This window comes from Arachis ipaensis, chromosome B9 (assembly GCF_059453495.1).
Source record: "Arachis ipaensis isolate K30076 ecotype BB chromosome B9, ASM5945349v1, whole genome shotgun sequence".
Taxonomy (NCBI): domain Eukaryota; kingdom Viridiplantae; phylum Streptophyta; class Magnoliopsida; order Fabales; family Fabaceae; genus Arachis; species Arachis ipaensis.
Window position 1 is genome coordinate 144638655 of NC_142444.1, and position 12037 is coordinate 144650691.

Genomic DNA, 12037 nt, shown 5'->3' on the forward strand with positions numbered 1-12037 from the left:
ATCATATGTTAAGGGCTGTGAAATTTTCTTAAACAAAGAATCAATTGGTGAAGTCCTAGATTACTACTACATAGGTGTAGATACTTACATCTCTGGAAAATGGGATGCTGATATGGGCATTTCACATAAAGATGTTTTAGCCAATATATGTGAAAATATTTCACTTATGGATGGTGTCACTCCAAACAATCGGTCTTTAGGTGCTATTAAAGCCTAGTTACATTGTATCATCAACCATATTCTCTTGTCTCAGAGTAGTTCATATCAAAGAGTTACTCTCTGCGACACCTTGGTCCTTTATGCCATACTTAACAAAGTAGAAATTTCTTTTGCATCTCTGATGATGCGTCATATACATAATTGCATCCGCAGTGATAAAAATGTCTCGTTAACATATGGCATATTTTTTACTTGTTTTCTTGAAAATTTTGGTGTTGATCTAACTAATGAGAACCAAGAGAATAAAACTTCTTACTTTAAAGGCGGTCGTGTAGTCAAACAGACTAAAGGAAAAGGAACTAAGGCTGCTAGAGACATGGTTATGGAAGAAGAAGATGTTGAAAGTATTCCTCTTCCATCTGCTGCTGGTACATCATCATTTAACAAGTACTTGGTTAATGGCATTGTGAATGATGTTTTACAAGAATTTGTTAACGTGACCATGCATATGATAAACTTGATCAAACAAGCTAGAAAACTAGCCATATTAAATGAGAATTCATTGAGAAAGTTTCAAAGCCGAGTTGAAGTACTTCTAAAGTACATTGAATCCTTGAAAGATGACCCAATGCAGTTAGATTAAGAAGAAGAAAATATCTTGAAAGCCGAGAATGAGTGATCTGATGTTTAACTCTTTGTATCTGCTGACAATGATGAAAACCGTTTTCTAATGTTTATGTTTATGTTTATATCTTTAGATACTCTTTATTTAATGGATGATTGTAATAGTAACTTGTAGATCTTTAAACTTTGAATTGATACATTGCTATGTGCCTAACAGTTTCTGTACAGGAATACTACACTTCCTTGATAACTGTAACACCCTAATATTCAAATCCTTATGCTCGAGTCATAAGTCAATGATATTACGGTGGTACGACTCTCAGGTGGATTTTTAATAAATAAATATAGGTAATTTCGAAAGGAGTATTAATCGAGAAGCCTGAAAAGAGTAGAAATAAAATCGCGAAGACGTATCTCTCACGTTTCGACAACAAAAGATAAACCGTGAAGCCGAAAACAATATACGGACAAGGCGTAGAGGAGATTAAGAGATAGATAACAGATAGATATATATAACATAAGTAAGTAGCTACTAGTCGCGACCCGCGAAGTTTAGGTCGGCTAGAGTACATTATGAAATTAGTTGACAACAGTATATCCTAATCTCTCCCGAAGGAAACATGAGAGCCTCTATAGGCAAATTCAAAGAGTTCAATACATAATATAAACTTTCCAAAACAAAGGTGGAGAGATTCTAATCAAAACACAAAGTAGAGGAAATAAAGATCTTCGCCGTCTCTCAGACGACCCACAACTCACTTCTGAGCACCTGGACCTGTATCTGAAAAACAAGAGATATATACGGAATGAGAACCCCGGGCCCATGGGTTCCCAGTACGGTAAAAGTGCCAAATAAATTCAATGTACTGCAACAAAAACTCACTAAGCATCCTAAACTTCTTCACCAATTATTCATCCTAGGTTCTCACTAATCCATGAATAGGCAACTGTCATAAGGGAGTGCTAAATTCAATTCATGTTTCACATGTTTCCCAACTCGCTGACTCTTCCACGAATCAGACTCAGAATCATAAGCAAAACCATCACCAGTTGTTCTGCCTCAGCAGTTCTATATCAATACATCATCATGCAATCGCATCATCAATTCATCCCATCAAGAACAGCCCTCACACCCACCGACACCAGCATGAGGGGCCTCTCAGTTGTACAAACACAAGCAATACAGGCAAGTAATACACAAACATGATACAAGTAGAACAAGTAGCATATAGTTAGGTAACATGGCATATATGATGTAGAAATCCAAGACAAATGGCAAACCCAAACAATTCAAACATATGCAAATGATGAATGTCTGCCCTATGGCTGATGATATCATCTGTCGGTTATATAGCCAACCCGACATGTCCTGGTAGCTAACCATTGGACAGAAACACCCCTTGCGGAGCAAGTAGGTTTGAGCTACAACCCCCTTGCTACTGCCCGCTCAACCCAGAGCCAGTGAAATAATCACTACTGCGGCTACTACCCAGGCGGGTGTCTAAAAGCTCAACCTGGAGCGAGTGGATTCACCACTACTGCCGCTACTACCCAGGCGTCGCAATCTCTGACCTGGAGCAAGTGGGACGAACCACAACCCTTGCTACTACCCAGGTATCTCAAGCATTGGCCCGGAGCAAGTGGGACGAACCACAACCCTTGCTACTGCCCAGGCATCTCAAACATATATTCATTCAATCTCAATTCATATTATCAACATTCATTGTTATCAAATCTCAAACATTAACTTGGAGCAAGTGGGACGAACCACAACCCTTGCTACTACCCAAGTATCACAAATAAACATTTATTCATAATCACCCTTCATTATTATCAATCCTCAGACAATGACCCGGAGCAAGCGGGACGAACCACGACCCTTGCTACTACCCAAGTATCACAAATACACATTTATTCAAAACCCCACGATTAAACTCGTTTATCATAATCCTCCTTTTCCGTCTCATACCCGGAGCAAGTGGACAACGCCACTGCCTACTACCCGGGGTCGCACATCACATTTCAATATTTTTTCATTATTATCCATTTAACATATTCATTCATTAATCATATATGCATTTATACTCAGCCATAAACAATAATGGCTTTGCCGTACCCGGAAATAACTCAGCCATCCGGCTCATGGTCCAATCAAGAACGGGCCATTTATCAATAAATATAGCTCTCCGGCTCATGGCATACACGGTACTTCCACCGTCATCCTCCATATCTCATATAATCATCTTTGATCATCATTGATCATAACTTTTCCCCTTGCTTCACTCGCAAGTTACCACATCCCCTAGCTCATTGCTAGGCATATCAGAATGATTTAATACATAAGAGGTGAGATCGGAGGCTTAGAAGTATGAGATTTGGCTTTTAAAACTCAAAAATCAACTTTGGCATGAAAACAGGGCCACGCGTACGCGCACTCCACGCGCACGCGTGGATGGCCACAAAACTCATCGATGCGCAAGCGTCATACGCGCGGACGCGCAGGTTGAAAAATAGCCAAACGACGCGCAAGCGTCAGCCACGCGTACGCGTGGGTGCTCTTGTGCCCCAGGCACAAAACTGGCACAACTCTGGCATAACTCTCGGGACAATAGCTGGGCATTTGGTGCAGCGCATCAACGCGCCCGCGCACACCACGCGCACGCGTGGATAGTGCCTTCTTGAAGAATGACGCGTACGCGCCAAGTGCGCCTACGCGTGGAGGGTCATTCTGCTAAAAATTTTCTAAGTTAAAAGCTGCAGAATTTACAGATTCAACCCCCAATCTTCCGACGGACATAACTTTCTCATTTTAAATCATTTTTCACCCGTTCTTCAAACGGCATGGACATCTCATATCCAATTTCATTTCTAAATAGATTTGGCACAAAACAGAGATCCGTAGTCCAAGTTATGTCCCGTCAAAGTATGCCCAAAAACCATATTTTCATACAAAACCACTAGGTGCCATTTTCAAAACAAGCCATTTTCAACTCTTTTCAAAATCAACCAAAACATGCCAATTTCAACCCTTTTTGAAATCAATCAAAATGTACCAAAATCCACATCAAGCCATCCTCAACTCACACATTGACACTTTACAAAAAATTCCCAAAACCACATCTAACCATTTTAACACTTCTCAATCAAATGGCTAAAGGACAAACACAATATCATGTCATACATCCTTCCTCATCCCAATTTCCAATAATACCATTTCCAATCAACCATCATTATACATAATCAATATCATACTCAATATCACGTGATTTCACCCACAAATCAACCTTAATCATTCCCCAAGCATATATCACAACATACATATCTCTAATGCATCATCATACCATCAAGGCATCAATAATCATAATCACATATATGATCATATAATATATCTCAACCGAACCAAACATACCTCGTCTACATAATTTCACCCAAAATTACCAAATTCCACATTTCAACTTCTCAAACCTTATTCTTCAATAACCAACCTAATCATTCATATATTCATTATCTGAAATTCATCCAATCACTTGTGCCATCATACAATGTACACATCGACTTACCTTTCTTACCTCTTTCCGGCCTCCGGCCCAAAATTCATGGCCTCCGGCCCAATTTTCACAATTTAAATGCATAAACCACAAATCAATACTCATTACCCAGTACATCAAATTCTCAATACACCAAGCATACAAGGTCACACAATTCTCAACCCAATCATTAATTCACATTACATATCAACTATGCATATTAGCACCAACCATTTACACAATCCAAACTTAATCCTAGGGGCATCTAGCCTAGGAATTCTCATCACAACACACGGTACTTAAATGAAACTTAAACCGTACCTCTTGTAGCCAAACCAATTGAGCCTCTTCTTTGGAATTCTTCACCAACCTTAGCTCCAAGCCTTACCAAAGCTCCTCAAGCAATACCAATCTCCCAATTGTGCACCAACATCACCAAATACACTAACATAACCAATGTCACATACATACATCAACCTAGGGCTCATAAAAATGACAAATCACAAGGGTTTGAGCACTTCTTACCTCAGCTCATATGAAGTAGGGATAGAACCCACTTAGAATCCATGTTGGAGTATCCCTAAACACCCAAAATCACAAGATTTCAACACTAACTACCCAAAAACGTGTAACCGTATGGAATTTCGAAAACTGGGCAGAGATGAATGAAATACTCACCACCAAACTTAGATAAAATTGTAGAGGATGAGAAGAGCAACGCGTGACCGCAAACGGCTCGTCAATCGGAGCTCCGTAGCTCAAGTTATGGTGGTTTGAAGATCAAAGAGAGTTAGGTTTTCTCTCTTCTCTTCTCTCTTCTCAAATCAGCGCCCCAACCCTTCTTTTTAGGGTAAAATGAGCTGAAATGCTCACAACTAATGTTTATATATGTTGGGTCTTGGGCCCACTTAGGCCCGGTTCACTTATTTTTGCCCATTGGCCCAATTTTGGGCCAAAACCTTTAAGATTAGCGCTCTAAATCGCACTTTAAATATTTCTACCTTTCCTAATTATAATTCCTCATTTCTTAATCTTATTTACCCATAATCAATTTCCTCAGTTGTAGTACCAGACAGATCTCAGCCGGTACTGCCGGTCAAAATTCCACTGCGCACTTTTACGCAGAAAACTATATTTTCCGACTCGGAAAAATTCACTGAATCCAAATATCGTATTTAAATTATCAAATTCCAATTGCCAAATATTCCAACCATATTCGCTCCTATTTAACTTATTATTTACTAAATTTCGGTTAGACCGGGTATTACAATAACAAAAGGGAGAGTGAGTATGTAAAATGAATTGCTTTTGAATTAGGTTGTCTAATTCATGTTCTAGTGTTGTGCAGCTATTTTAGGCTGTTTTAGAACTATTGAAATTGATTAAATTGCTTACTGTTCTGTTTGTTAAATTTGCTATGCTTATGGCTGTTTGTTGTAGAATTGTGTTTTTTTTAGGATTGATAGTTTATTGAACTTCTGAAAAATGATTCATCAGGTTGGTTCAATTAGTTTGATTGGTACATAAGGTTGTTTATAATATTTTTGCTGTCTAGCATAAAATTTTTGTATAAGATACTGCTGTCTTAAATTAAGAGTTAGGATTTAGTAATTGGAAGAAAGTAAACAATGGGGTAAATTGTGCATTTGTATGTCACGAGGGTTCTATTCCTAATTCTCCCCATAATTTATGTGTGAAATCTTGTGATGATTTAATGGCTCAATCTAAGCATATAGATAAAGTTCTTGATAGGCATAGTGATGAAACTATTACAAATAACCGTTTAAGGTTGAAGACATCTATTAATGCTATTCGATGGCTTGCATTTCAAGCATGTGCATTTAGAGGCGATGATGAAAGTCTTGGATCTTTGAATAGGGAAAATTTTATTGAGTTAATTAAGCTTTTAGCTTCCTGTAATCAGAATATTAATAATGTTGTCCTTGAAAATGCTCCTGGAAATGCTCAATATATATCTCCCGGTGTTCAGAAAGATATATTGCATATCTTTGCTAGAAAAGTGCGTGCAAAAATTCGAGAAGAAATTGGTGATTCTAAATTTTGTATAATTATTGATGAAGCAAGAGATGAGTCAAAGCGAGAACAAATGTCTGTGGTTTTGAGATTTGTAGACAAGCACGGTTGTGTTCAAGAAAGATTTTTTGATCTTATACATGTTTCTGATACATGTTCTTTGACATTGAAAATAGAAATTTCATCAGTTCTTTCTCGTCATAATCTTGATATCCAAAATCTTAGGGGACAAGGGTACGATGGAGCTAGTAATATGCGTGGTGAATAGAATGGATTGCAAGCTCTATTTCTGAAAGATTGTCCTTTTGCTTATTACATTCATTGTCTTGCTCATCGATTACAATTAGCACTTGTTTCTGCAGCCAAAGAAGTTTGTTATGTTCATCAATTCTTTTCAAAACTTACACTAATTGTGAATGTTGTGACTGTTTCTCCTAAACGTCATGATCAGTTAAGGGTTGCTCAAGCAAATAATGTTGCAAACTTAATTGCCAATGATCAAATTGTGACAGGTAGTGGACTTAATCAAATTGGTACTTTGCAAAGAGCTGGAGATACTAGATGGGGGTCTCATTTGAATTCTGTACGTAGCTTGTTATGCATGTTTGATGCTACTTGTGAAATTCTTGAAAAAAGCACCGAAGAAGGTAATTTCTCCACTCGTGGTGATGCTAGTGCTGCTTATGATGCTATCACATACTTTGAATTTGTCTTTGTTTTGCATTTGATGAGAAATATTTTGGAAGTTAGTCATGATCTTTGTCAAACTTTGCAACGAAAAAATCAAGACATATTGAATGCTTTAACTCTGGTTTCTACTACCAAGACTTTAATCCAAAGAATTAGAGAATCAAGTTGGGAGGCTTTCATAAAAGAAGTTATACTATTTTGTGAGAAACATGAAGTTGAAGTTCCTGATATGAATGCATTACATATTCCTAGAAGAGGCCGAACTCGCAAAATTGTTGATCAAATTTCAGCGGAGCATCATTACCGTGTTAATTTATTTCTGGCTGTAATTGATACACAATTGCAAGAGTTTAATGGAAGATTCAACGATAATATGGTGGAATTGCTTACTTTAAGTTCAACTTTAGATCCCAGAGATAATTATAAGTTCTTCAGTGTCAACAAAGTATGTGAATTAGTAGAACGGTTTTATCCAGGTGACTTCAGTGACCAAGAGAAATTTCACATTAGAATGCAAGCTCAACATTATGAACTTGATGTTCTTAATCATGCTGAATTAACTAACTTGTGCACAATTTCGGAGTTATGTCAACGATTAACGAAGACAGGAAAATCTTTAACATATTCTTTGATTGATCGTTTGATTCGCTTGGTATTAACTCTCCCTATTTTAACTGCTACAACTGAGAGATCTTTTTCAGCTATGAATATTGTGAAGAATAGACTCAGAAATAAAATGGAAGATGAATTGCTTGCTAATTGTCTTTTGATTTACATTGAGAAGAAGATTGCTGAAAAATTTGACACAGATTCTATTATCGATGAATTTTATGATATGAAAAATCGACGTGTACCACTTCGTTAATAAAAAGTACACATTTTTTTATACTTTAAATATATATTCTCTATCTGTATATTTTTTTAATACATCTTACACTATAATTTATTTGCATATATTTTTTATATTATATATATTATTGGCCTCCCCATAACAACATTTCTAGATCCGTCCCTGATCTTAATGACAATTATAGATTGAGAAAATGTTCAAATTCAAGAGGAGCCAGCAGAATGGAAAAAAAAAAGAGAAATTCAACTTGAAGATTGAATTATTAAAGGAAAGTTACATTAAAATTCTTCTCATTTTTTTATTTATAATTCATTTTATAATGTTTGTCATCAAGGATGAAATTGATGAGTTTAAGAAAATAAAAATAGTAATTTAATGATGACTAAACATTATGATATGAAAAAAGTTTGGTAACCAAAAAGTTTCAGCCATAATTAGCCAAAACTTTCCATAATATACTTCATTTATATCATTTAATAACAGTTTTATTTTTTAACCCACTCTCTTATCATTTCACTTATCATATTCTTATCAACTCCATTTATTAATGATATTAATTATAATATCATATTCCTTACTATTAGGCATTCTTGTAATCAATATTTAATATTCTCTTTTATAATTTGATTTTTATATTTAAGAATATAATAAAAATTAATAATAATAATTAATAACGGTTATGATTTATTATTGTAATTGATTCTTGTTCTGCTCCTTCGTCTAATAGAGATAGGCTAATATCACATAAATTCAATAATTGTAATTGATTATTATCATAAACGGTTTTTTGTTTTATTATTATTATTATTATCATTATCGTTTTTTATTGTAATTAATTTTCTATTTTTGTTAAGTCATTTATCATCATTCAATGGAAAAATACAAAATCTGAAAGCTACTCTAATGTGATTTTATTTCCGTTAATTCAATTATTTTCATTCAAAATTCACAATTCTAATACCATTGCAAGCACAACTAGAATAGGGTAAGGAATTTTACAAGAAATCATCTTTATCATTACAAATAGTATGGCATTTGAATTCTACCTTAATACGGTACCTATGGTAGAAAGTGGTAAAAAATTTAAACAACAGATGGACTCACCCAATCGACGAAGTTGTTATCAGTTAATCAGTTTTCGACAATATGAAAAACTACACTAGCTTTGATGAGGTATGGTAATAAACTGATTAATTTTTTTTGTGTTTTTATGTGCATTTATAATTATATTGTACTAACTAAGTTCATACACATAACATTCATACGTTTATATACATAACATCCATAATTACATACAACTAACATCTAAAAATTAAATTCATGTTTATTAGATATTACATTCATACACATATTATTTTTTAATTATTGCATAAGTAACTATAAAATTAACACAGATGTTTTTAAATTTTATCATAATTGAATTTAAAAAAAAAACGTCAAATTCTTAAATTAATTTATTCAATTGATAAATTTACTCATAACATCCATAAATTCATACACATAACATCCATAATTTCATATTAATAACATCCATAATTTTGTACTCATAATATTCATAATTTCATACATATGATATCTATAATTAATAAATTTTTATAATTAATATTATCAATTTAAACTATACATTTTATTGTATTCTTCAAATTATCTCATATATGTATTAATAGGTCATGATTTTAATTATTTTAATATTTTTATTTAATATTTGTATGTATGCTTATTTATTGATTTTAATATGACGAGTTCATAATTATTTTTAAAAATTTATTTTTTAATTTTTGTTTATATTTTATGTTTTATTTTTTATTTTTTAATAGTCTATATGTAAAATATAAATTATATAGTAGAAGTTGTTAAAAATTTTTAATTTAACTTCCATAATTTTTGCAGACAATTATTGTATTTTAATGGATAATAATGTGATTGAGAGATGTTAGAGATTTGATTTGGGAGAAACTGAAATTAATTTTGGAAAGAACATTAATGATTCCAAACATGCAGCAAAATGGTAGGTAATAAGGAGAATAAATGATAAGAATGTGTATATCACTTGCTTATCAAGAGAATAAAAATTTTTACGTGATATTTTTATATTGTAATTATTCTTTGGCTACCTAGCATCGCTCTTATGATATTAGGTCAAAAGTTCAAATTGTGTGAATAAATTGTTTGGCTAGCGTGCAGGCCAAAATTAGAGTAAGCCCAACAACAATCATTTCATTCACTAGTGACCCATAACAAGTGAGGTTGATCACCAACCAAGAGGAAAAGACATATTCTCTCTTCTCTCCTTTCTCTTCCCAACCACGTGAATTAGTTCCAAAAGTGAGCAAGAAAAGGAAGTTCAGATTAGGGTTCAAATCAAGAAGAAAAAGGTGATTACCAAATTCAAGTAACAAAGGAGAAAAAAGAAGAAAAATCAAAGCTAAGGCATAAAAGCAAAGATCAAATCAAAAGTTGTATCAGAAAATTTTTTTCATTTTTGTGCTTCCATCGTAGTTTGTTAAAAATACCTTTCTCCTACATGCACCATTTCGAAAAGTTGAAGAAAATAGAAGTTATAAAGCTTTGCTACAAATCAAGGGTCAAGAATAAAACTTGGAGTCAAAGAATTGATGAATGACTCAGATGCTTTAAGCAAGACGAAAAAAGAAGAAAGAGAAATAGTTAGGTAAGGATGCATATGAACTTTATTCACTCCTGTTGTCTCATCTATTCTATGTGCTACTGCTCTGTTATTTAGGGTAGAAGTACAAGTCAAAGGTGTTCAAACCAAGTTCAAGTTTTGGAAACTTTACTCCTCTTTAAAAGGGGTAAACGGCCAGCAATTGAAGAAAGAAGTGAGCATATTATTTGGGTGTTCATAACTTTCAAGCTAACCCTTCTTCTCCTTCATGGGTTTACGTTAAATTTTCTGTTTTTCAGTATTCATCTTTCTTTGTTCCTTTTTAATGAAAAAAGACAGTAAGTGAGGTATCAGTAAAAGCCATTGAGAGAAAAGGCAAAGAGAGTTATCCAGAAAAAGTCAGAAAATTATGTCTTATAATTCTGTTTTGTATTCATGATCCTTAGAAAATTTTCTTGCTAAGTTGGATAAGCACTTAATGATTGAAAGTCTAAGGAGTGAACCTAGTCAAATTTAGCTTGGGTAGAAGCTGGATTTGTCCCAGATAGGATTGGGTTGAATCCTAAAAAAATTAGTGATTGTAATCTTTGTGAAAGATAGTGAAAATTCCACCACCGTTGTAATGGATACTAGATATAGGCCACATTACACATAGTAGTTGAACTAGGATATATAATTGTATCATTCTTTCTTTTATTCTGTTTTTAGTTTTGATCAATAGAAAACAAAATAAAATTATCTCTTGTATAATCAATTTAGCAAAAATTACAGCATCGCAATATACTCATCAAAATATAACGTATTTGTTTTATTTTAGTTAATTTATTAAGAGATAAAATAAAATTATCTCCTATAAAATTAACAATACAAATTTTACAACATCACTAAAAATTATCCGAATTTAAGTTATTAAAATGCACAAAATTAAAAAAGGCTATAGATTCAAACTCCACTCCTTTGACTATAGACAACCTTCATATCTCTGTATTATTATACACTTGAAGTAATTTAGTTCGAGCTTGGGACAGCTCACTATAATGATGAAACTATATATCTTGTAATTATCTTTTAGTTTTCTATTCACATAATATATATCTTGACCTTAATGAATGACGACAAATGTCAATCAAAACCAAGCGACTGGTTTGTATTTATTTATTTTTATTTCTTTTTTCACAAAATTAAAGCTGGCATTGATAATGTGGATGAGTAATAGAGAGTTACTAAGCATCTTCCATTTGGACTTAGTTAAGAAATAGGAGCCTTCATAGCATGAACATTGAAGGGTCTAATATAAGTTACTTTCTTTGAACATGTCAAAGTCATAGATGATGGCATGGATGATATATAGTGCAATGTGTTGTATGTGTCATGTGATGTCTATGTGTGTTTTGTGTCACTTGGAAAAATGTTATTACTTTCACGTACAACATGCCGGTCCATTTATCTTGAGTTATATTAATTAGATCATGTACTTATTTAAATTGATAAGTATGTATTTCTCATTCAATTATCTTTATTAATTAC

General features: G+C 33.6%; 1 protein-coding gene across 1 annotated transcript; it reads left to right on the forward strand.

Moving 5' to 3' along the window:
- The first annotated feature begins 6024 nt into the window (after positions 1-6024).
- LOC107616460 (uncharacterized) lies at positions 6025-8480 on the forward strand. Its single transcript, XM_016318416.1, has 3 exons — positions 6025-6592; positions 6707-7686; positions 8469-8480. Exons 1-3 carry the CDS (start codon positions 6025-6027, stop codon positions 8478-8480), a joined length of 1560 nt encoding a protein of 519 aa, XP_016173902.1.
- The last annotated feature ends 3557 nt before the right edge of the window (positions 8481-12037 follow it).